The sequence below is a fragment of the Schistocerca cancellata genome, chromosome 2 (assembly GCF_023864275.1).
Source record: "Schistocerca cancellata isolate TAMUIC-IGC-003103 chromosome 2, iqSchCanc2.1, whole genome shotgun sequence".
Classification (NCBI taxonomy): domain Eukaryota; kingdom Metazoa; phylum Arthropoda; class Insecta; order Orthoptera; family Acrididae; genus Schistocerca; species Schistocerca cancellata.
This window is the reverse complement of record NC_064627.1, coordinates 660220991-660248124: the sequence shown is the minus strand read 5'-3', so window position 1 is coordinate 660248124 and position 27134 is coordinate 660220991. Positions and strand designations below refer to the sequence as shown.

Below are 27134 nucleotides of genomic sequence, written 5' to 3'. Positions count from 1 at the left end.
TTGTAAATGACAAGCAGCTGTCAGTAACACACGCAAGTGTTACAGCAAGTTGGAATGCTAGTAAAAAATAACAAAGATTCTCTCTTCTTTCCTAGTAATAAAGGCAATGAATGACATATGTATGTTTAAATGTAAACTTTTACTGACTTCTAATATCAGGAGTATCGTCCCATCCCTTGTTTTAATCAGTAAATTATACATTCTAGCAGTATAAACTAAAAAGTACCTTTCTTATAAATGCTCAGATTTTGGGCATTTAAAACTGCTTTGTGGAAATTCCTGGGCAAATGCCCATTTACAAATGTCCTGCCCACTGAGCATTTGCCTGGCCCACATTCCTAGGCACAGGTATGTGTACCATGGCAACGCAGTGAAGTCGGCAGACCCGCACAGCAACAATTAGACCTGTCTGAAATTTCAAAAGCCCATTTCTGCCCTGTACTCACATATTCCATCAGCCTACTTCTGGAATCAGAGGGATTCAAGTGTTTACTGTTAATGATTGACAGAGCTTTCCAATGGGTGGAAACAGCCCTTCTCAAGGAAATCACAGTCGAGTCCACCATCTGCCCCTTCATAGAACCATGGATAGAGCTTTCCATCATGTCAGACATGATATCTACCAATCAAGGCCACCGATTCATGTTGGTGCTCTTCAGAGCCAGTGTAACAATCACACTACAGCCTCACACCCAACATAATAAGTTAGTTGAACAGTGGCACAGGACTCTCAAAGCCATCCTTATGTGCCACAGTAGATTGTGGACCAAAGCTTTGCCATAGGTACTTTCAGTGTCTGAACTGCCTTCAAGGAGGACCTACAAGCATCCCACACTGAAATACTATACAGGGAATCACTGGTGCTTCCCGCCGACTTCATTCTACCCCCAAGCATATGGACCTCCCGGCACTAGTTCAACAAGAGCTAGACCACATTACATATATTCACATGCCACCTCCTGCTCCACATTCGGTGTACAAGGTCTTTCTTTATAAAGTACTCTCCAACTGCGAACATGTTATGCTACAGAACGACACAGTCCAAATGGCACTAATACCATCGTACACAGGATCCTTGAAAGTGCTTCTGAGAGGCACACATGCATTTGACATTCTGATTACTGACAAACCAATGACCATTTTAATTAAGCGCCAAAACCAACATGGGTTCTCCAGGACAACATTGACCTTAACACCATGGACAGCAATGATCACAACATCTGCTCACTACCCAGTGAATGGACAGCCAACCCCAACACAACTTCCCTGTCAGTATTAGACACGATCTCAGTGACTTCGACCTTGATGACATCACCATAAAATTGGTCAATAATGTACTGTGTCTCTCACATCGCAATGAAGACACTCTGACAGGTGATGCTGCAGACATCTGATTCCTGAACTGTACATACAGCCTACCCGACAACACTGACTACACTCCCGCATCATCCCGCCTTTCAACAGATGACATCTTCACCATCACCTGTGGAAGGATCCTACCATGATACCAACCTACACCCTCACCTACGGTTAGAGGCTGGGGCATATCCCGCTGCAGAGGTGACCGCACCTCAGCCTTATCAAACTCCTCAATAAATAACAGTATCTCCACTTTGACACCTCTCATCCCATCCACATCAAATGCTCCTTTTCCATACAACAAAGGCATCCATAGAAAACTAATCTGCTTCAGCATCAAATCAATATCTGTACCAATAGTCTCTTCCAAGTTTTCTTCTACCACTACTATCTTAGATGTGGAGGGCCTCCACATGTGGCTCCCTGCCGCCGTTGGATAAGCAGCTGCAGCAGCAACTCGTATACTCCTAGCTCATTCATTTGTTACATAGTTTAATTCTTAATTTCTTTGCGTGTTTTTGTTACTTGCATTGTTTAAATCATAAATTTCGTGCGTATTATAGTATTTGAGAGTTGTAGCATCGCGTTTTAGTACCTGAATAGTGTAAATTCGCGTAGTCGTCTGTCTTATGTTTTTGTTTTGAACGGCCAGTGTCGGTTGGTCACAGTCAGTGTGCTCCCTGCCGCCGTTGGATAAGCAGCTGCAGCAGCAACTCGTATACTCCTAGCTCACTCATTTGTTACATAGTTTAATTCTTAATTTATTTGCGTGTTTTTGGTACTTGCATTGTTACATTCATAAATTTCGTGCGTATTATAGTATTTGAGAGTTGTAGCATCGCGTTTTAGTACCTGAATAGTGTAAATTCGCGTAGTCTCCTTCCGCCGCCGAGCAGTGTGTCAGCAGTGCACAAGTTACTGCATTTACTAGGCAATCTCGTATTTTAATAACCGTTTAAATTTTGTGTCGATTTGTTTGCGCTCTGTGTAGATTAGTTCAGACGTTCTTTGCACAAGTTTTTAGCATGGATAGGGACTGCAACTGCTGTGTTCGGATGCAGGCTGAGTTGGCATCCCTTCGCTCCCAGCTTCAGGCAGTGTTGGCTTCGGTCACACAGCTTGAGGCTGTTGCCAATGGGCATCACTGTGGGGGTCCGGATGGGAGTTTGTCGGGGACGGCCAGCTCGTCCCACGCATCCCCCGATCGGGCTACGACTGTGGTTGCCCGGGATACTGCCCGCATTGAGGCTGATCCCTCACCTGTGGTAGAGTGGGAGGTCGTCTCAAGGTGTGGCAGGGGGCGAAAGACATTCCGGAGGGCTGAACGGAAGGCCTCTCCAGTTTGTCTGACGAACCGGTTTCAGGCTCTGTCTCTGGCTGATACTCAGGCTGATACTGATCTTCGGCCTGACATGGCTGCCTGTCCTGTTCCAGAGGTTGCCCCTCAGTCTGCAAGATCCGGGCGGTCGCAGAGGGTGGGCTTACTGGTAGTTGGGAGCTCCAACGTCAGGCGCGTAATGGGGCCCCTTAGGGATATGGCAGCAAGGGAGGGGAAGAAGACCAAAGTGCACTCCGTGTGCATACCGGGGGGAGTCATTCCAGATGTGGAAAGGGTCCTTCCGGATGCCATGAAGGGTACAGGGTGCACCCATCTGCAGGTGGTCGCTCATGTCGGCACCAATGATGTGTGTCGCTATGGATCGGAGGAAATCCTCTCTGGCTTCCGGCGGCTATCTGATTTGGTGAAGACTGCCAGTCTCGCTAACGGGATGAAAGCAGAGCTCACCATCTGCAGCATCATCGACAGGACTGACTGCGGACCTTTGGTACAGAGCCGAGTGGAGGGTCTGAATCAGAGGCTGAGACGGTTCTGCGACCTTGTGGGCTGCAGATTCCTCGACTTGCGCCATAGGGTGGTGGGGTTTCGGGTTCCGCTGGATAGGTCAGGAGTCCACTACACGCAACAAGCGGCTACACGGGTAGCAGGGGTTGTGTGGCGTGGGCTGGGCGGTTTTTTAGGTTAGATGGCCTCGGGCAAGTACAGAAAGGGCAACAGCCTCAACGGGTGCGGGGCAAAGTCAGAACATGCGGGGACCAAGCAGCAATCGGTATTGTAGTTGTAAACTGTCGAAGCTGCGTTGGTAAAGTACCGGAACTTCAAGCGCTGATAGAAAGCACTGAAGCTGAAATCGTTATAGGTACAGAAAGCTGGCTGAAGCCAGAGATAAATTCTGCCGAAATTTTTACAAAGGTACAGACGGTGTTTAGAAAGGATAGATTGCATGCAACCGGTGGTGGAGTGTTCGTCGCTGTTAGTAGTAGTTTATCCTGTAGTGAAGTAGAAGTGGATAGTTCCTGTGAATTATTATGGGTGGAGGTTACACTCAACAACCGAGCTAGGTTAATAATTGGCTCCTTTTACCGACCCCCCGACTCAGCAGCATTAGTGGCAGAACAACTGAGAGAAAATTTGGAATACATTTCACATAAATTTTCTCAGCATGTTATAGTCTTAGGTGGAGATTTCAATTTACCAGATATAGACTGGGACACTCAGATGTTTAGGACGGGTGGTAGGGACAGAGCATCGAGTGACATTATACTGAGTGCACTATCCGAAAATTACCTCGAGCAATTAAACAGAGAACCGACTCGTGGAGATAACATCTTGGACCTACTGGTAACAAACAGACCCGAACTTTTCGACTCTGTAAGTGCAGAACAGGGAATCAGTGATCATAAGGCCGTTGCAGCATCCCTGAATTTGGAAGTTAATAGGAATATAAAAAAAGGGCGGAAGGTTTATCTGTTTAGCAAGAGTAATAGAAGGCAGATTTCAGACTATCTAACAGATCAAAACGAAAATTTCTGTTCCGACACTGACAATGTTGAGTGTTTATGGAAAAAGTTCAAGGCAATCGTAAAATGCGTTTTAGACAGGTACGTGCCGAGTAAAACTGTGAGGGACGGGAAAAACCCACCGTGGTACAACAACAAAGTTAGGAAGCTACTGCGAAAGCAAAGAGAGCTTCACTGCAAGTTTAAACGAAGCCAAAACCTCTCAGACAAACAGAAGCTAAACGATGTCAAAGTTAGCGTAAGGAGGGCTATGCGTGAAGCGTTCGGTGAATTCGAAAGTAAAATTCTATGTACCGACTTGACAGAAAATCCTAGGAAGTTCTGGTCTTACGTTAAATCAGTAAGTGGCTCGAAACAGCATATCCAGACACTCCGGGATGATGATGGCATTGAAACAGAGGATGACAAGCGTAAAGCTGAAATACTAAACACCTTTTTCCAAAGCTGTTTCACAGAGGAAGACCGCACTGCAGTTCCTTCTCTAAATCCTCGCACAAACGAAAAAATGGCTGACATCGAAATAAATGTCCAAGGAATAGAAAAGCAACTGGAATCACTCAACAGAGGAAAGTCCACTGGACCTGACGGGATACCAATTCGATTCTACACAGAGTACGCGAAAGAACTTGCCCCCCTTCTAACAGCCGTGTACCGCAAGTCTCTAGAGGAACGGAAGGTTCCAAATGATTGGAAAAGAGCACAGGTAGTCCCAGTCTTCAAGAAGGGTCGTCGAGCAGATGCGCAAAACTATAGACCTATATCTCTGACGTCGATCTGTTGTAGAATTTTAGAACATGTTTTTTGCTCGAATATCATGTCGTTTTTGGAAACTCAGAATCTACTATGTAGGAATCAACATGGATTCCGGAAACAGTGATCGTGTGAGACCCAACTCGCTTTATTTGTACATGAGACCCAGAAAATATTAGATACAGGCTCCCAGGTAGATGCTATTTTTCTTGACTTCCGGAAGGCGTTCGATACAGTTCCGCACTGTCGCCTGATAAACAAAGTAAGAGCCTACGGAATATCAGACCAGCTGTGTGGCTGGATTGAAGAGTTTTTAGCAAACAGAACGCAGCATGTTGTTATCAACGGAGAGACGTCTACAGACGTTAAAGTAACCTCTGGTGTGCCACAGGGGAGTGTTATGGGACCATTGCTTTTCACAATATATATAAATGACCTAGTAGATAGTGTCGGAAGTTCCATGCGGCTTTTCGCGGATGATGCTGTAGTATACAGAGAAGTTGCAGCATTAGAAAATTGTAGCGAAATGCAGGAAGATCTGCAGCGGATAGGCACTTGGTGCAGGGAGTGGCAACTGACCCTTAACATAGACAAATGTAATGTATTGCGAATACATAGAAAGAAGGATCCTTTATTGTATGATTATATGATAGCGGAACAAACACTGGTAGCAGTTACTTCTGTAAAATATCTGGGAGTATGCGTGCGGAACGATTTGAAGTGGAATGATCATATAAAATTAATTGTTGGTAAGGCGGGTACCAGGTTGAGATTCATTGGGAGAGTCCTTAGAAAATGTAGTCCATCAACAAAGGAGGTGGCTTACAAAACACTCGTTCGACCTATACTTGAGTATTGCTCATCAGTGTGGGATCCGTACCAGATCGGGTTGACGGAGGAGATAGAGAAGATTCAAAGAAGAGCGGTGCGTTTCGTCACAGGGTTATTTGGTAACCGTGATAGCGTTACGCAGATGTTTAACAAACTCAAGTGGCGGACTCTGCAAGAGAGGCGCTCTGCTTCGCGGTGTAGCTTGCTCGCCAGGTTTCGAGAGGGTGCGTTTCTGGATGAGGTATCGAATATATTGCTTCCCCCTACTTATACCTCCCGAGGAGATCACGAATGTAAAATTAGAGAGATTAGAGCACGCACAGAGGCTTTCAGACAGTCGTTCTTCCCGCGAACCATACGCGACTGGAACAGGAAAGGGAGGTAATGACAGTGGCACGTAAAGTGCCCTCCGCCACACACCGTTGGGTGGCCTGCGGAGTATAAATGTAGATGTAGATGTAGATGTAGATGTGGTGTTCTTATTACAACAAAAATTACTTGGCACCCCCTGGTAATGCCGCACCACTTCCCTCTCTCCTGGTTGCCCAGCCACTGTCCTGGTTTGGGCACACCAGGTGTCTTCTGTGCCACCTGCTCCCCTAACAGCTATACAGCACCATTGCCATACTTGACGTAACTCTGAGAAACAGTGTAGCCAGCCACGACACAGCTGGTCGCATGACTGCACATCTGTGCATAACAGTCCAGCCAAGTGACGACACAATTTATATCTTCCCTTCAGTGATCCACGCTACAAGAGGGGGCTCTGTGGGGACATCGACCATGACATGCATCACTGGCGATTGAGGAGAGGAACATCTGTGGATAAGTGAAAGACTTAAGTGCATTCTGAGCTATGATACGTTGTGCACATGCTATTGTCTCACACTTTGTGAATAAAGCTTATGTGCAACTAACCACTTCAATCCCATTATTGGGACATTCCTTGTCATCTGGCAGGGAATACTTCCACATTTTACAACAATTAAAATGTTGTGTGATACATGTGTTGTTATTAATTAAAATCTGTGAGGCTGTTTTGCTGCTCCCTGTACCTCGAAAGTGGTGTCCCTCAAGCCCACCCAAATGACAGCCACCCACAAAAATGTTCTCAAAAATCCCTTACTTATCAACAAACTCAGCTTTGCCTCCCTTGTTAATCTTCCACTCCTAGCCCATTATTCATCGAGGCCAAATAAGAGCCAAAATCAAACCCCAGCATCTCATAATCCTAGCCCCATTCAGACCTCAACCTCTCATCCAGATCCCTCTATGGCCCTACACCAACATTTTAATGGACCACGTGAAAGATGAACTCTTCAACACCCAGAAGCTGCGCTTATTGATTTTGTACAGATTTACTGACAATATTTTCGGTGGTGCAGACTCAAACTGAACAACTCCTTCAAACAAATTCTTTTAGTCCTTCTCCAAATCCAAAGCTACCTTTCTGGATATCTACTTGCATTTAGACAAGACTCACAATCAAGCCCCAGTCCATATCAAACTCAACAACAAATAACAGTATCTCCACTTTGACACCTGTTGCTCCATCCACATCAAATACTCCTTTCCATACAGCATAGGCATCCATAACACTCTGTATCAGAACCCATGGGCAACCTGGAAAATGCATCAGAATTCACATGCTTTGTGGTGGGCTGAAAATGGATATCATAAAAATAATTGCTAAGAAATAACACCCAATGCTGTAATTGTATTGTCGGTGTGTGTGGGGGGGGGGGGGGGGGGGGGGGGGGGAGTCCAGCCTTGGGATTAAACCATGATACCAACAATTTATGACCCATAAAAAGTGAAATTTGGAGCCATACAGGAAAATGTGATACTTTTTCTCACAAATAGTGGCTCTTTCTGTTGTTGTTGTTGTTGTTGTTGTTGTTGTTGTGGTCTTCAGTCCTGAGACTAGTTTGATGCAGCTCTCCATGCTAATCTATACTGTGCAAGCTCCTTCATCTCCCAGTACCTACTGCAACCTACATCCTTCTGAATCTGCTTAGTGTATTCATCTCTTGGTCTCCCTCTACGATTTTTACCCTCCATGCTGGCCTCCAATGCTAAATTTGTGATCCCTTGATGCCTCAGGACATGTCCTACCAACCGATCCATTCTTCTAGTCAAGTTGTGCCACAAACTCCCCAATCCTATTCAATACCTCCTCATTAGTTACGTGATCTACCCACCTAATCTTCAACATTCTTCTGTAGCACCACATTTCGAAAGCTTCTATTCTCTTCTTGTCCAAACTATTTATTGTCCATGTTTCACATCCATACATGGCTACACTCCATACAAATACTTTCATAAATGACTTCTTGACACTTAAATCTATACTCAATGTTAACAAATTTCTCTTCTTCAGAAACGCTTTCCTTGCCCTTGCCAGCCTACTTTTTATATCCTCTCTACTTCGACCATCATCAGTTATTTTGCTCCCCAAATAGCAAAACTCCTTTACTACTTTAAGTGTCTCATTTCCTAATCTAAGTCCCTCAGCATCACCCGACTTAATTCGACTACATTCCATTATCCTCGTTTTGCTTTTGTTGATGTTCATTTTATATCCTCCTTTCGAGACACTATCCATTCCGTTCAACTGCTCTTCCAAGTCCTTTGCTGTCTCTGACAGTATTACAATGTCATCTGCGAACCTCAAAGTTTTTATTTCTTCTCCCTGGATTTTAATACCTACTCCAAACTTTTCTTTTGTTTCCTTTACTGCTTGCTCAATATACAGATTGAATATCATCGGGGAGAGGCTACAACCCTGTCTCACTCCCTTCCCAACTGCTGCTTCCCTTTCATACCCCTCGACTCTTATAACTGCCATCTGGTTTCAGTACAAATTGTAAATAGCCTTTCGCTCCCTGTATTTTACCCTTGCCACCTTTAGAAATTGAAAGAGAGTATTCCAGTCAACATTGTCAAAAGCTTTTTCTAAGTCTACAAATGCTAGAAACATAGGTTTGCCTTTCCTTAATCTTTCTTCTAAGATAAGTCGTAAGGTCAGTATTGCCTCACGTGTTGCAACATTTCTACGGAATCCAAACTGATCTTCCCCGAGGTCGGCTTCTACCAGTTTTTCCATTCGTCTGTAAAGAATTCGTGTTAGTATTTTGCAGATGTGACTTATTAAACTGATAGTTCGGTAATTTTCACATCTGTCAACACCTGCTTTCTTTGGGATTGGAATTATTATATTCTTCTTGAAGTCTGAGGGTATTTCGCCTGTCTTGTACATCTTGCTCACCAGATGGTAGAGTTTTGTCAGGACTGGCTCTCCCAAGGCCGTCAGTAGTTCTAATGGAATGTTGTCTACTCCCGCGGCCTTGTTTCGACTCAGGTTTTTCAGTGCTCTGTCAAACTCTGCACGCAGTATTGTATCTCCCATTTCATCTTCATCTACATCCTCTTCCATTTCCATAATATTGTCCTCAAGTACATCGCCCTTGTATAGACCCTCTATATACTCCTTCCACCTTTCTGCTTTCCCCTCTTTGCTTAGAACTGGGTTTCCATCTGAGCTCTCGATATTCATACAAGTGGCTCTCTTTTCTCCAAAGGTCTCTTTAATTTTCCTGTAGGCTGTATCTATCTTACCCCTAGTGAGATAAGCCTCTACATCCTTACATTTGTCCTCTAGCAATGCCTGCTTAGCCATTTTGTTCTGCCTGTCGATCTCGTTTTTGAGACGTTTGTATTCCTTTTTGCCTGCTTCATTTACTGCATTTTTATATTTTCTCCTTTCATCAATTAAATTCAATATTTCTTCTGTTATCCAAGGACTTCTACTAGCCCTCGTCTTTTTACCTACTTCATCCCCTGCTGCCTTCACTACTTCATCCCTCAGAGCTACCCATTCGTATTCTACTGTATTTCTTTCCCCCATTCCTGTCAATTGTTCCCTTATGCTGTCCCTGAAACTCTGTACAACCTCTGGTTTAGTAAGTTTATCCAGGTCCCATCTCCTTAAATTCCCACCTTTTTGCAATTTCTTCAGTTTTAATCAACAGTTCATAACCAATAGATTGTGGTCAGAGTCCACATTTGCCTCTGGAAATGTCCTACAATTTAAAACTTGGTTCCTAAATCTCTGTCTTACCATTCTATAATCTATCTGATACCTTTTAGTATCTCCAGGATTCTTCCATGTATACAACCTTCTTTTATGATTCTTGAACCAAGTGTTAGCTATGATTAAGTTATGCTCTGTGCAAAATTCTAACAGACGGCTTCCTCTTTCATTTCTTAGCCCCAATCCATATTCACCTACTATGTTTCCTTCTCTCCCTTTTCCTACTGTCGAATGCCAGTCACCCATGACTATTAAATCTTCATCTCCCTTCACTATCTGAATAATTTCTTTTATCTCATCATACAATTCTTCAATTTCTTTGTCATCTGCAGAGCTAGTTGGCATATAAACTTGTACTACTGTAGTAGGCATGGGCTTCATGTCTATCTTGGCCACTATGATATGTTCACTATGCTGTTTGTAGTAGCTTACCTGCACTCCTATTTTTTTATTCATTATTAAACCTACTCCTGCATTACCCCTATTTGATTTTGTATTTATAACCCTGTATTCACCTGACTAGAAGTCTTGTTCCTCCTGCCACCGAACTTCACTAATTCCCAATATATCTAACTTTAAATTATCCATTTCCCTTTTTAAATTTTCTAACCTACCTGCCCGATTAAGGGATCTGACATTCCACACTCCGATCCGTAGAATGCCAATTTTCTTTCTCCTGATAATGACGTCCTCTTGAGTAGTCCCCGCCCGGAGATCCGAATGGGGGACTATTTTACCTCCGGAATATTTTACCCAAGTGGACGCCATCATCATTTAACCATACAGTAAAGCTGCATGCCCTCGGGAAAAATTACGGCTGTAGTTTCCCCTTGCTTTCAGCCGTTTGCAGTACCACAACAGCAAGGCTGTTTTGGTTAATGCTACAAGGCTAGATCAATCAATCATCCAGACTGTTGCCCCTGCAGCTACTGAAAAGGCTGATGCTGCCCCTCTTCAGGAACCACACGATTGTCTGGCCTCTCAACAGATACCCCTCCATTGTGATTGCACCTACGGTACGGCTATCTGTATCATTGAGGCACGCAAGCCTCCCCACCAACGGCAAGGTCCATGGTACATGGGGGGGAGGGGGGGGGGGCTCTTTCTGTATCTGGGAGTAATTCTTTTGGGCAGGCAAGGGGGTCTTAGATGTGAAAGCAATTGGTTGTTCTGATCTGTCTAGATTTCTGGGGGACAGTATGGCACCAGTCCTATACTGTGATGTGTCAGCAGTCAGTATTAAGCTTGTCTTTGAGCCAAAGCTAGCAAGGCAGGGACCAATGCATTACCAAGCTTTTAGTCACAAAAAAGCACACTGACAAGTGCCTGACCAAACAAATTTCACACCCTTCTTACAATGTGTCTGAGAGGTTGTAAGACCTCCAATTCACATGGTGTGAATTTGTTACAATAGTTAACCTTGCCAAGGAATGCCTGCAGCCCCTTTAAGTTCTGAGGGATGAACAACTTATGAATTACTGCGACATGATCATCAAGTGGTTTAATGCCCTCCTTACATAAGGCATACTCTAAACACTTCACACTGGGTGCAAAAAAAAATGTACACTTTTCCAACTTACAATAAAGACCACTGTCCTCTGGTGCCCGAAACACTGCCTGAAAATTTTGCGAATGTCCTACCCTGGTGGCCCAAGCAACAATTAAGTCATCCTGATAAATTGCACACTTTGGAATATGGTGAAATCTCTGCTCAATAATCTGCTTAAAAATTCCTGTGGCTGATGCAACACCAAAAGGTAACATGGTAAATTTATAAGAAGCCAAACAGTGTATAAATAATGAGCAACTGCTATGACTTGGCATTGAGGGGCAACTGTAGACAGGCATCTCACAAATCAGTTTTTGAAAAATTGCATCCACCGGCCTTGGTGCGAGGGATTGGATAAATGTCCAACTCACTCTGGGTGTTAATAGTGGATTTAAAATTGCCACACAACAGAATCACCCTATAGGGGTTTTTAACCACCACAAATGGTGTTGCCCAGAGACTTGATGCTACAGGTGAAATGTCTCCTAATTGTGTAGTCTGTCTAATTCAGCTTTAACTATGTCTCTCACAGCAAATGGCAAAGGGCAGCCACCACAAAACTTAGGGGTCACAGATGGTTTAAGCTAAATGTGGGCAATAAAATCACTTGCTTTACCCCACACTGGCTCAAGCAACTATTTATGGGTCTGCAAAAGTGACTCAAGGTCGTGAAGAGGATGACTACAGACTTTAAATTTACATGATCAACCTTCGGAAATCAATTGCCATATAAAAGTGTTCAACCCAAAAAATATTCAACATTGCAGCACAATTGACCACTAATAATGTTACTTGCTGTTCCACGTTATATTTTGTCACCACAACCAGATGACCCTTCAATAGAATTTGTTGGCAACTACACTGTTTTTGTAACTACTTGTAACAGAGGGCTACCTAGCTCATGACATGCAGACAAACTGATTAATGAGGTCACAGCCCCAGTATCAAGCTGAAACTCAACTGAGTGTCCCAAAAGAGAAAACTGCAGCACAAGCTTATGAACCGTTTGCCAAGTGCGTGCACCTGTTATGGAAAGTGCATTAATACCCAACTAGTCAACATTGCGAACAGGATGCTATGTAGCATACACAGAAACTGTGGCCTCCCTGTGGTTGCACTATAAACAAATTTTATTTAAATGCAGACATTTCCACAACTTATGTTGGATGTGACACGCCCAACCATCTAACGAACTCTCCAACACCAAGAGAGGACAGATGTTACTGCCTGCCATACCAGACCAGGAATTGTGAAGACCACTCCACTGTTTGCATGAAGGCTGGTCCTATGGTGGAGAAACCTGATTCCTGGTATATCCCTCATGAAGCTGCTTAACACAGCTGCAGTGAGACTGCTCTTCAGCAACTAAGTGAGACCCAGGCATGTTAGACTCTGGGGAATGAGAATCTGCTGTGTTGTATGATGATGTACTATGGAATAAGCCACACTCCACTTCCACTACATGGCACTCATCAGCAAAGGTTTTCCGTGCCACCACAGACAACTCATACGACCATGCTAACTGTGCCCCATTGGCTAGAGACGAGTCAGACAACCCAAAGGCCCTCACTTGAAATGGCTTATCTGGAGCTAATCAAATATTTACTTTGTGGAGGGTTAGCTCTTAGTAACGTATGCCACACTGACTACAATCACACTTATAATCTCTAGCCAAACCCTGTAACTCTGCTATCAACTCATTAACCCCACTTTCATAGCTGATTTAACTTAAGACGCACTGCCACAGCACGTGATTTATGCACAAAATGTGCAATCAAAACCACACACAAATCATCAAATTTCAACAAAGCAGGGTCCATGTGCAGAGAAAGTGTTTGTACCAAATTATAAAGAAAGGAACGAGAAGAAAGGAGGAGTGCATTCACATCTACAGTTTCGGCAACTTTTCTTACCTTGCAGTAGAAATCTCTGTTCCTATGTTAAAATGTCTTAAAGCCTGAGGGGTGGCTGGGGTGGGTGGTGCCTGTTGCCGCAGTTGCCCATCACTCGCAGCACTTAGTGTGCTGTATTTGCTGCTGCTGCTGCTGCTGCTGCCGCCACAATTCCATAAAGAGGTAATCCATGATGATGCAACCCAACAGATGCATGCGCGAGACAGACTCGTCACCACTTTGGCAACTCATTCCTGGGGTTTGAAAAGATGAATTTGCAACCTGGGAGGAAAACACTGCACTGTGTCTAAGTCAGACCAAGTTGTCAACAGTGAGAGTTCCAACATCTCAAGAACTAAATCACACAAAGCCATACGCAAGCCAGAAATGTCAGCGGCACACTTAATATGACAAGAGAGCACGCCGAGAAAAGAGATTAGAGGCTCTCTTTACAATACACACAGCACTGGCCCACCCTGTCAGTAGCCACTGTAAGCAGTTTGCTGGGTGCCAGCACCACTGGTTCTGCATCCTCTTTTGTCATGACATTATCAGCAACAGCATATACCAAACTCCCCTTGTCACTCAGTACAACCTACACCCTGAATACCTCAATAGTTTACTCCTCTATGCCTATGACACATGTAAGTCACGCCATAAAATGGTAGTCTCTCCCTGGTCAATTCACCACAACACCTTTTGCTATCTTCCACTGCTCTAATAATCTTTATAACAACCTTGTCAAACCACACGACACTCCCAACAACCCACCCACTAATACTTAATCCACCCTCTCCACTAATAAATACTGTAACATCAAAGGCAGAGCAAAATGTGAAAGGAATCATTTTGTTTGCCAACTGATGTGTGTTCATTGGATGACTTTCTATAGAATGAAAACAACAACTAACAGAAGGATGGCAGAGTTAAATTAGTCATTTATCTTTTCTTAGACTCTCGCCTTTCTCTCTTAATTTAAAAATTGTCTCTCTCTCTCTTCCCTCTTTTTCCCTTCTTCCTTTCTACACTTTATAAACCCACATGTGAATCCCTGGAGGGAAGACAGCATTCTTTTCACGAGGCATCATTGAGATTGAGGAACTTTAGAGAACCAACATTTGAAGTCAACGATACAATGATTCCACCTCTGCCAATGTACATTTTAAATAAGGACCACAAAGATAAGAGGAGAAAAATTTGGGCTTGTACTTATAGACTTTCATTTTCTCTCACTCTATTTGTAGGTGGAACAGGAAAGGAAATGACTACTAGTGGTATGTTGTACCTTCTGCAGTCCACTGTACAGTGGCTTGGGGAGAATGTATGTAGATGTATAATTGCAAATAACTTTCCACCTTTCATTTCTCTTACCTTTTTAATTGATATTTACTTCTTAGATTGTCCCTCTGAACTCAAGCTGGTGCAGTCTTCACCAGTGTACTGTCTTGAACCTCATACTTTCTGATGCCTTTTCTTTCAGTTTTGCTTTGCCTTCTCCTTATAACAGGTGGGTCCTCACAACCAAGGGTCTGAGAAATCTGCCCAAGCTTTCCCAACAAATCCCTCTTTCCTCTTTTAAGAAGTTCCAAAAGATAAGATGTTTGAATGTATCATAGTCTTCAGAAGGTACAAATTCACTTTCTGAAGCAGAAAAGTCACTCACATCATTTATTCCTACCATAGTAACAACAACTGACTGATGTGTGATGCTCCTGCTAGCACTATGTCTTTGTGTACTACTAGCCATCATGCACAGTCACCTGTGCTAACATACACAAATCATTTTGGTGAAGTAACCAGACAGCTCCTTTCACTCTCTAGCAGCATGGTTGTTCTGTGAAACCATGTGCTTTTAACACCAAAAGAGAGAGGATTTTTTTCCTGCCAGGATCAATATCCAGCTCATTTTAGTCCAAAAGTGGAGATATCTGGTTCTTCCACAAAGCCCTTCAACTGCATATTTTAACCTGTCTGGTTAATTCCCTATGCCAGTGATGCATTACATATATCACTAAGCACAGTACTTATTGTTAGAACTACTTTTCAGAAATCTGTTTGAAATTCCATCAACACCCCATGAACTTTTGTTTTTACAATTTTTAGAAATATATTAATTACAGTGAAGGATGTTGGTGTTACTTCTAGTTGCTTAAAGTTTTGTGGAATGACATTTTCAACATATTCTCTTGGTCCTTAAACTGAATCATTTAATAAAATTTTTGCTGCTGCATTTAGAAAGTGATTGTTAAAAGTACTCACAACTCATGATTATCAGTAGCGACATTGTGATTTAGTTTAACTCTCATGGTATCTTGAACACTCACTGGCACTGCGCGGGATTAGCCAAGCAGTCTAAGGTGCTGCAGACATGGACTGTGCAGCTGGTCCCGGCGGAGGTTCGAGTCCGACCTTAGCAGCTAAGTCCCATAAGATTTCACACATTGAACATTTGAACACTCACTGGCTGTCCTATCCCACATGGTTTTAATCTTATTATCTGCATCATTAATTTCCGTCAGGGTGTACATACTTCTCGACAGTTTAATGACTTTCTTTAAAATATTACAATATTTTTTTGTAGTATGCACGTAATGTCAGTTCTTGAGTTATTCTGGTATTTTTATAAATATCCCTCTTCCTCTTACTTGACATTTTATTTCCTTTTTTTATCCATGGCTTACTTGGTTTTTAATAAATTTTCTGGAAAACTTTCAAATACTGACACAAATTCACTATGGAATAGACTGAATTTGACATCCGCACCTCTTTCTATAAACCTCATCCCATACTACCTCTTTTAGCTTACTCTAAAAATACTGTATCCTCTTCTCATTAATAAGCCCCACCGTTTTGTACAAGCCTGTCTCAGGGCTTGAGGTGCCATATTGTTTATTTCCATTAATTGTGCATTATGATCAGATAGTCCATTAACAATTGGGTGCACATGAATTGTTTCATCCTAAAGACTGTCTACAAAAATGTTTCCGATTAGTGTCCTACTATCTTCCTGCACTCACGATGGAAAAACTGACCACTGAAATTCGATTGAGGCACCCACATAATGTTTTGGTTCATTTTTCATAGCTTCATATTTTAAGAAATCTACACTGAGATCTCCACAAACTACTTTTTCTTCTTGTCTAATATGTAGCTCAATAATGCATCTAGATTTCTCATAAACAGTTGAAAGTTTCCTAGAGGGGATCTCTAGACTGTTAAAATTATCAGAGAACTATTCTGCAATAGCAACCCAGAAGAAATTTTGGGTTTCACAGCTGATATAGCTATTTGTTCTAAAACTACAGCAGCAGCTCTGTCACATCCTAATGATGCTGTAGTATAAGGGGAAATATCATCATTGAGTGACTATACATGGATATAGGATGATTAAGGCAGGATATATATTTGATGTGAAGAATGGCAGCTTGCTCTAAACGTAGAAAAATGTAAGTTGATTATTTAGGTTGATTACTTGGCTTCTTTTCAGATTACAAAGACTCCTTTCCATAAGAACGATGCAATGTAATGGTGATGATTCATATTCTGACAATTTGTGGTCAATATGCCAATCTTGCTAAGTGTAGAAAAAGCAATACGATTATTAACTTACTTCTTTGTTCCTTATTTTTTTCGCCAAGGAAAGTGCACTTTCCATCAAAAGAGAAGTTTTTGCTTCAGGCACCGCTATCTTCTTGGTGTCATCATAATACAGAGAAAAGCAGAAATCTATTATTCGGTCAATGATAATGCGGACTAGTGCCAACAACTGCACAATTAATGGTATCACAGTGTTCTTGAAGATCTTCATTGATTTTTTGTACATACTTTTCTGTGAACAAAGAAAAATACAGATCCTATCACACAAGAGAAAATTCGAGAATACAAACAATAAAAGAAAAATGAGGAAAGACTGCCACTCACCTGCAGCTGATGGGATGGATGGTGTGGGAAAGGGGCAGCTGAAGACAGGGACCAGAGAACATCTAGGAAAGGTGGACTGTGAGGACAGGTTCCTGTGCTTAAGGGATGTCTCCTCATACCTTCTCAGTTCAGGAAAGTTGGTGCTCTTATTGACAGCAACTGGATGGTTGATTTTGACATTAGCCTCATTTGGATAATGTCCATTCATGCAGGAAGATAGGTACCTTCTTGTCATATCCACATTTGAGGGTCATCCAGAAATTAAGTTCCCTTTTTTCTTTTAACATATTTATCCTTAAATATAGCACCTGGGTGACAGAGCTATGATGTACTGTTGCAGCAGTGGCTGAAAGTGCCAGCTCTTATTCTTTCTCCCCCCGACCATGAGGATCAGTCTGTAATAAAATTTCTTAATGCACAAAACAAGTGTCAATTGACAATCACCATCAGCTGTGGCAGGTGTAAGGTCCAAAGATCATGAGCAAACAGGACACTGTCAGGTGGCTGGTGGAGTATGGATGTAGATGTAGATGTGTTAATAGTGGAGGCAATTGTCCAAAGATTGTCAAAGTGTCCTTATTGCACAGGGCTGCAAGTGACCGCCCCTCATCAATGATGACCTTATGCAGCTGGTGCAGCAACACATTATGGAGAGGATTTGCTCCACAGTTACAGATCTCTGCAGACATTTTCTGCAGATATTGTGAGCCTTGCTGCATGAAATTGTCACTAAATGGCTGCTGTTACAGGAAGCGTATGCTAGGTGGGTAATGAGAAACCTCACACTAAAACACAAAGTAAACTGCTTAGAAGTAACAGTGGGTACCACAAGGACGGTGATGAATTCCTCGACCAGACTGTCACAGGTGATGAGACATGGGTTTTTAAATTTACCCTGGAAACCAAGTAGCAATCGACGCATTGGTGTCATAGTGGACTCCAGTCAAGATGAAGTTAAAACAGACAGTTCAGTGTGGGTAGTCATGTTCTGGGACAGGATACACATTCCGCTCATTGACTTCTTAACAAGAGATGAAAAAGTGAACACTGACTGTTTCTGTGAAACACTGAAGAAATTGCGATCAGCCATTCAAAACAAGACGTATGAAATGCTCAGTGCAGGTGTTGTGTTAATCCATGACAATGATTGCCCACATGCGGCTTGGCACAGAACACTTCTTCAGAAGAAGTTTGATTTGGAGCTATTTGACCATCAGCCAAACAATCCTGATCTTGTTCTCTGTGATTTCGATATTTTCTTGGACCTCAACAAATACGCACCTGCCAGTCAGCATTTTCACAATGGCAAAGAACTGACAATGACTGCTGTACGCTTGTTCCACTCCTACTCTATGACACAGGAATACAAAAGGTGATCCCACAATATGACAAGTGTCTCCATTCTGTGTTGATTATGTTGAAAAATAGCTCAAGCATTGATGTATCTGTTATCAATAAAGTTTTTCATGTAACTATGATTTATTAAAAAATAAATAAATAACAGCAAAACTTAATTTCCAGATGACGTTCATACAACACTGCACAGTAATTGCAGAACAGCCAGCATACAGCATGGGTGATATCAAATTTCACTGTACCTTTTTCTGGGAAGGAAACAGCTGTTTTTGGACTGCAGTTGGATATTGTTCCTTGGTGTAAGGTATAAGTCTTGCCCTAGATTATCTACATGGGGCTATAACAGGGGTGGATTCTGGCCAGGGATGCCACATAGTCATGGATTACAATATCATAGCTGCTGAAAGGATAAAACTCATACCCACTGAGACGGAAATGAAATGCATGCAAGACTGTATGGGCTAGCCACAGTACCAAGGGTGGGAAATAAACTTTTAGCAGGGTACTTCTGTCAACTGTCGGACCCATCTCCAGATGCACGGAATACTTTACAGAACTCCTTAGTTCACTAATACATATTTTCACCAATCATAATGTCATTATTGGAGGATATTTTAATCATCTAACAATCAACTGGTAAAAATTACAACCTTCTCTGAAAATCACCTACATAAGGAAGTTCAAAACCCCACTCATGATGAAAATATTGCACTGGATATTACTTGGAAAATAAAACATTGTTTCAAACTATGTTAGTATACTGAACACCAAACAGACAACTTCTGTTGGATTTCACCTAAAAAAAAAAAATCTGAATTGAAAAAGAAGTCTGACAGGAGGCTCTCCATTACCAAGACTATTACTAGCAGCCCTACAGAAAATTTTCAGGTCCCTAAAATGGGAAAAAAAGGAAGGAATTTGTTTTAATGAAATGTGTTTAAACTATCTCCATTTTAGTCATGACAGTGTACCGTTTAACTCTAGTGCAGAAAAACTTTAACAGCTACTGGCAGAAATTATCACAGAAAGGCTGAAAGTAGGCTTTAAAAACAATTACAATAAGATTATAAAACAACATAAATTGAACACATTGACAAAAAAATCAGAAAGAAATCATAGAACTATAAATTCAAAAATACCTAGGAATTACAATTACAAACAACTTAAATTGAAATTAACACACAGAAAATGTTGTGGGGGAGGCAAACCAAAGACTGTGTTTTATTGGCAAGATACTTAGAAAATGTTACAGATCTACTAAAGAGACTGCATACACTACATTTGTCCTTCCTCTTTTAGAATACTGCTGTGTGGTGTGGGATCCTTGCTACATAGGATTAACAGAGTACATCGAGAAAGTTCAATGAAGGGCAGCACGTTTTGTCTTATCATGAAATAGGGGAGAGAGTGTCACTGACATGACACAGGATTTGGGGTGGACATTATTAAAACAAAGGGGTTTTTCATTGTGGCAGAATCTTCTCACAAAATTTCAATCGCCAACTTTCTCCTCTGAATGTGAAAATATTTTGATGATGCCAACCTACATATGGAGAAATGATCACCCCCAATAAAACAAGGGAAATCAGTGCTCACACAGAAAGATATAGGTGTTCATTTTTTCCGCACCCTATTCGAGATTGGAATAATAGAAAATTGTAATGAAGTTGGTCGATGAGCCCTCTGCCAGCCACCTAAGTGTAATTTGTAGACTATCCATATAGGTGATGACAATAAATAGATGGACTACAAAATCAACAAACAAAAGCAATAGTCTGTATTATTTTTGGTAAAATAAATACAGGTTTTGATGGGTCTGAGACAAAGTCTGGAATGAGTGCGGACCCGTTCTGATTTGCAGTAATGAGACCTGCACTTTAAATGTGTACACCATTAGAAACATGGTGTTTTCCAAGAACTGCTTGATGGGAATTACTAGGAGAAACAGAAAACAGGCAGATAAGGGTACAAATTGGAGTGGATGTGGTAGAACAATGAAAATTAATCAAAGTTAGGTGGGGCTTGTAGCCAGACAAATGGATGTTCTACACTGAATTCCAAGAAGTAAGAGAAGGCTGGGACAATGATCTAATTGGGAGGGGGGGGGGGGGGGGGGGGTGCGGTAGATAACATAAGTAAACGTGCAGGAGCAGTATGAATATGGACTGCAGAAGACCCTAAACCACCAAAAATATAGCAGTGGCGTTTATCCAGCAGCAGTTGTCAAATGGTTACTGATGACGGAACATTATTATTATTATTATTATTATTATTATTATTATTATCATCAAGTAGTACTTATATTATAAGAGAAAAATACAGTAATACCTACTGATTGTGAATGACTTCATTCCAGGTACATTGAAAACTTAGTTCGAAAACTTCATTTAGTTTAACAAAAGAACTTCTATCCATTTTTAACCTTTTGTTTATTTCCTTTAGTGACTATCCACAACGTTTTCAAATGCCCTAAATACCAAAATGTGTTATCTAGTCTTATGACTTGATTGTTAATTTGCCGAGTTTTCTTATATTATGACTGTTTTTCAGGCCCATTTTCAAACCAATTGATTAATTTGTACCACTATCAGCACTAGAGCCAAACAGCAAAAGTGGCATCTGCAAAAATAAAGTTGGTTGAAGTACGATCCTTTTACATTTTCCCTATTTAAGGATCTGACCAATTTCTGTAGGACTGCTGAGAACAATGTCAGTGATTTGGAATCTTCTTGCCTGACTTCTCTTTCGAGGTCTCCTTTACAATGTAGTTTACAGAACAGAATACATAATGAAATGAAAAAACATGCTTTTCTTTTACAGTGCCCAGCTTATCCAGTGTTCTACTGATCAAGTACAATGTCTTAGAGTCACTGCAATAAGTTTTCAAGTGTTTCAGAAATAGGTAATTAATCATTGTACTCCTCCACAGTTTCATGTCCTGCAGATTCCATCATGAAGAAATACCTTCATGAATGTGAAATGAGTCAAGGTACCTATTAAGAAAATGAAGATGAAGTAGCTACTAGAAACTGCATTAATAGTTAATAAACATTAAAATACTTTAAATTATTAGTTGACATTCAAAGACATAATTGACAGGAAAACCACTATTTTGAAAAAAGATGAAATTATCTCAGTAATACGAATATAGCCCTTTTGTATGAGTATTGCAACTTGTAACACAGACAACAGGAAACTTAAATTATCGGCTCTAGATCCAATCAGGCAATGTGTAGTTGCTTTATGTAAGACTTCAAGATTTTTGCACCTTAATACACAGAACATCACCCTGAGACCCAAATTAATGAGGAAAAGTCTAAAAGAAATTTTTCTTTCCTTACTGTTTTGTGGTTGCATAAATCAAAATTCAAAAGGAATTTATTTTAATTATTAGAAACAAATGTTGTTGTTGTTGTGGTCTTCAGTCCTGAGACTGGTTTGATGCAGCTCTCCATGCTACTCTATCCTGTGCAAGCTTCTTCATCTCCCAGTACCTACTGCAACCTACATCCTTCTGAATCTGCTTAGTGTATTCATCTCTTGGTCTCCCCCTATGATTTTTACCCTCCACGCTGCCCTCCAATACTAAATTGGTGATCCCTTGATGCCCCAGAACATGTCCTACCAATCGATCCCTTCTTCTGGTCAAGTTGTGCCACAAACTTCTCTTCTCCCCAATCCTATTCAATACTTCCTCATTAGTTATGTGATCTACCCATCTAATCTTCAGCATTTTTCTGAAGCACCACATTTCAAAAGCTTCTATTCTCTTCTTGTCCAAACTATTTACCGTCCATGTTTCACTTCCATACATGGCTACACTCCATACAAATACTTTCAGAAATGACTTCCTGACACTTAAATCTATACTCGATGTTAACAAATTTCTCTTCTTCAGAAACACTTTCCTTGCCCTTGCCAGTCTACATTTTATATCCTCTCTACTTCGACCATTGTCAGTTATTTTGCTCCCCAAATAGCAAAACTCCTTTACTTTCTCATTTCCTAATCTAATACCCTTAACATCACCTGACTTAATTCGACTACATTCCATTATCCTCGTTTTGCTTTTGTTGATATTCATCTTATATCCTCCCTTCAAGACACCATCCATTCCGTTCAACTGCTCTTCCAAGTCCTTTGCTGTCTCTGACAGAATTACAATGTCATCGGTGAACCTCAAAGTTTTTATTTCTTCTCCATGGATTTTAATACCTACTCCGAATTTTTCTTTTGTTTCCTTTACTGCTTGCTCAATATACAGATTGAATTAACATCGGGGAGAGGCTACAACCCTACCTTACTCCCTTCCCAACCGCTGCTTCCCTTTCATGTCCCTCGACTCTTATAACTGCCATCTGGTTTCTGTACAAATTGTAAATAGCCTTTCACTCCCTGTATTTTACCCCTGCTACCTTTAGAATTTGAAAGAGAGTATTCCAGTCAACATTGTCAAAAGCTTTCTCTAAGTCTACAAATGCTAGAAACGTAGGTTTGCCTTTCCTTAATCTTTCTTCTAAGATAAGTCGTAAGGTCAGTATTGCCTCACGTGTTCCAGTATTTCTACGGAATCCAAACTGATCTTCCCCGAGGTCGGCTTCTACTAGTTGTTCCATTCGTCAGTAAAGAATTCGTGTTAGTATTTTGCAGCTGTGGCTTATTAAACTGATTGTTCGGTAATTTTCACATCTGTCAACACCTGCTTTCTTTGGGATTGGAATTATTATATTCTTCTTGAAGTCTGAGCGTATTTCACCTGTTTCATACATCTTGCTCACCAGATGGTAGAGTTTTGTCAGGACTGGCTCTCCCAAGGCCGTCAGTAGTTCCAATGGAATGTTGTCTGCTCCGGGGGCCTTGTTTCGACTCAGGTCTTTCAGTGCTCTGTCAAACTCTTCACGCAGTATCGTATCTCCCATTTCATCTTCATCTACATCCTTTTCCATTTCCATAACATTGTCCTCAAGTACATCGCCCTTGTATAGACCCTCTATATACTCCTTCCACCTTTCTGCTTTCCCTTCTTTGCTTAGAACTGGGTTTCCATCTGAGCTCTTGATGTTCATACAAGTGGTTCTCTTATCTCCAAAGGTCTCTTTAATTTTCCTGTAGGCAGTATCTATCTTACCCCTAGTGAGATAAGCCTCTACATCCTTACATTTGTCCTCTAGCCATCCCTGCTTAGCCATTTTGCACTTCCTGTCGATCTCATTTTTGAGACGTTTGTATTCCTTTTTGCCTGCTTCATTTACTGCATTTTTATATTTTCTCCTTTCATCAATTAAATTCAATATTTCTTCTGTTACCCAAGGATTTCTACTAGCCCTCGTCTTTATACCTACTTGATCCTCTGCTGCCTTCACTACTTCATCCCTCAAAGCTACCCATTCCTCTTCTACTGTATTTCTTTCCCCCATTCCTGTCAATTGTTCCCTTATGCTCTGCCTGAAACTCTGTACAACCTCTGGTTCTTTCAGTTTATCCAGGTCCCATCTCCTTAAATTCCCACCTTTTTGCAGTTTCTTCAGTTTTAATCTGCAGGTCATAACCAATAGATTGTGGTCAGAGTCCACATCTGCCCCTGGAAATGTCTTACAATTTAAAACCTGGTTCCTAAATCTCTGCCTTACCATTATATAATCTATCTGATACCTTTTAGTATCTCCAGGGTTCTTCCATGTATACAACCTTCTATCATGATTCTTAAACCAAGTGTTAGCTATGATTAAGTTGTGCTCTGTGCAAAATTCTACCAGGCGGCTTCCTCTTTCATTTCTTAGCCCCAATCTATATTCACCTACGACATTTCCTTCACTCCCTTTCCCTACACTCGAATTCCAGTCACCCATGACTATTAAATTTTTGTCTCCCTTCACTATCTGAATAATTTCTTCTATTTCATCATACATTTCTTCAATTTCTTCGTCATCTGCAGAGCTAGTTGGCATATAGACTTGTACTACTGTAGTAGGTGTGGGCTTCGTATCTGTCTTGGCCACAATAATGTGTTTAATGTGTTCACTATGCTGTTTGTAGTAGCTTACCTGCATTCCTATTTTCCTATTCATTATTAAACCTACTCCTGCATTACCCCTATTTGACTTTGTGTTTATAACCCTGTAGTCACCTGACCAGAAGTCTTGTTCCTCCTGCCACCGAGCTTCACTAATTCCCACTATATCTAACTTTAACCTATCCATTTCCCTTTTTAAATTTTCTAACCTACCTGCCCGATTAAGGGATCTGACATTCCACGCTCCGATCCGTAGAACGCCAGTTTTCTTTCCCCTGATAACGACATCCTCTTGAGTAGTCCCCACCCGGAGATCCGAATGGGGGACTATTTTACCTCCGGAATATTTTACCCAAGAGGACGCCATCATCATTTAACCATACAGTAAAGCTGCATGCCCTCGGGAAAAATTACAGCCGTAGTTTCCCCTTGCTTTCAGCCGTTCGCAGTACCAGCACAGCAAGGCCGTTTTGGTTATTGTTACAAGGCCAGATCAGTCAATCATCCAGACTGTTGCCCTTGCAACTACTGAAAAGGCTGCTGCCCCTCTTCAGGAACCACACGTTTGTCTGGCCTCTCAACAGATACCCCTCCGTTGTGGTTTTACCTACGGTACGGCTATCTGTATCACTGAGGCACGCAAGCCTCCCCACCAACGGCAAGGTCCATGGTTCATGGGGGGGGGGGGGGGGGTGTAGAAACAAATACCATTACCAAATTAATGTCGGCCATTGGCAAGTGAATGTAGCAATTCCAAAATCACTGAACAGGTCTTTGCAAGATGTTCAGTTGCCTATCTTACACAGTATTCTTCTTATTCACTTTTGGTGAATGAACACTTTCCTGACTTCAGTTTCATTATCCCAAATGATATGCAAAGGATTCAGTTGAACCTAGTCAATAATATATTGATGCAGAATGAGTATTAGGTACAGTACAGAGGAAGCAGGTAGGCCTATATAATATTTAGAGAAGTGGCTTGCAATATCTTTTATGTATTGTTAGTGATGTATTATGATTGACTGGAATGGGTGAACAGTTGTATTGGCACAAATGTAGCACCAAACGGTTTCTCTTTTAGCCTATGCTATACTTTTAATGACATTCTAAAAATATGAAATTTGTGTTTCAAACATGGCAAGCAATACTTGTTTTTCAAACAAGCTAAAATATTCATTCCATTTAAATAACTATGGCGAGGCAAAATACCACGAACTACCACCACACTTTAAAAACAATTTAAGTCGTGCAGTTTTCTTTAAATCATGACTGACGGTGTACAGACGGTAGAAAAACTTTATCAGACATGGGGGAAGCCCACATACATGAATTACAAACTCATTAATTTAAATAAACTGAATGAAGAATACTTGTACCGTGATTATAAAATTTAGACGGTGGGAAGTTATATAAAATGTGATAATTATCATATTGAAGTCACTCTGTTCGTGTTGTTTCTCTAAATAATGAACAATTCTCTTAGGGGTGTCTACAGGCACAAAAGTAACATTGCTTGTTGACTGTCTCGATGATACTGGTTAAAAATATACTAAAGAGCATAACGCAAGTGTGCACTTTTTCCCATTGATCTGCGAGGAACTACGAAAACCCGAATGAAATGTAAAAGCTAACAGAAAAAATAGACAATTCTCTGCAGTAAAAATTACTTAAATTTGTGGTATTCCTTAAAAAAAACACACACACACACACACACAAGAGAAGATGATATACAAGAATTAGTTTTCTGGAAATTTTAGCCGTGTCTGCTTAGTATCTATCTCTAAATTAAGGGAATAAAGTTTATGGGCCGATATCAACTTACGCGTTTTTCTTTCCTTTGACACATATTTTTTTTCTACAGAAACGTTTAATCCGTAAATGTCGCCAAGAACGGTTTATTCTTATGTGTCTGATTAGCTATACTGGTTTACTTCATGTGACCCGAAACGTTAAACCCATCTAACTTTCACTCTTCACCTGCGACGTGACTATGTTTACATGATTCAGCAACTTTTACGCACTATCACCTTTTGATGGCGATTGTCTGTAAAATGAAGGAAGAATAGATTTACAATTCCTTTGTAGAATTTAATTTCATGCTGCGGAAATTCTGAATCATTGACTACAATCATTCCCCAAGTAAACGCGTTTTTATTCAATGTGCAGTCAGTTATCGGTTTCACAATGAAAATGTTAAATTATCGGTAGTTCGGTAATTTAAAATTGTGTTTAATCGAGGTTATTTTTATAGAACAGAATTACAGTTTTCCCTGAAGATTTGGTAAACTTTTATTGACGTTAGAATGCTTACGAAGAAAGATGCTTCTCATAAATGAAAAGGGCACCACGGTGCAATTGAATTCCTAACTAATTATATGCAGAATTTGCACCGGAGTGGTATTCTCTCTTAAGGGTATACGGAATGAGTTTTTCGCTGAAAACATCGATTTTTGGGTAAATGCATTTTCGAAAAATTTAGACTCTCCCGTTTAATATCATGTATAAAATATT

The 27134-nt window shown here is 41.1% G+C and overlaps 1 protein-coding gene across 1 annotated transcript in view; it reads right to left on the bottom strand.

The window, feature by feature from the left end:
* LOC126162351 (fatty-acid amide hydrolase 2) overlaps positions 1–26713 on the bottom strand; it is a 99414-nt gene extending 72701 nt beyond the window's left edge. Inside the window, exons 1-2 of the mRNA XM_049918803.1 lie at positions 26446–26713; positions 16944–17162 (exon numbers count right to left, since the gene is read on the bottom strand). Of these exons, the coding sequence (XP_049774760.1) occupies positions 16944–17162; positions 26446–26469 (243 nt within the window). The 5' untranslated portion in view covers positions 26470–26713. The remainder of the gene's footprint in view (positions 1–16943; positions 17163–26445) is intronic.
* Between the last annotated feature and the right edge of the window lie 421 nt (positions 26714–27134).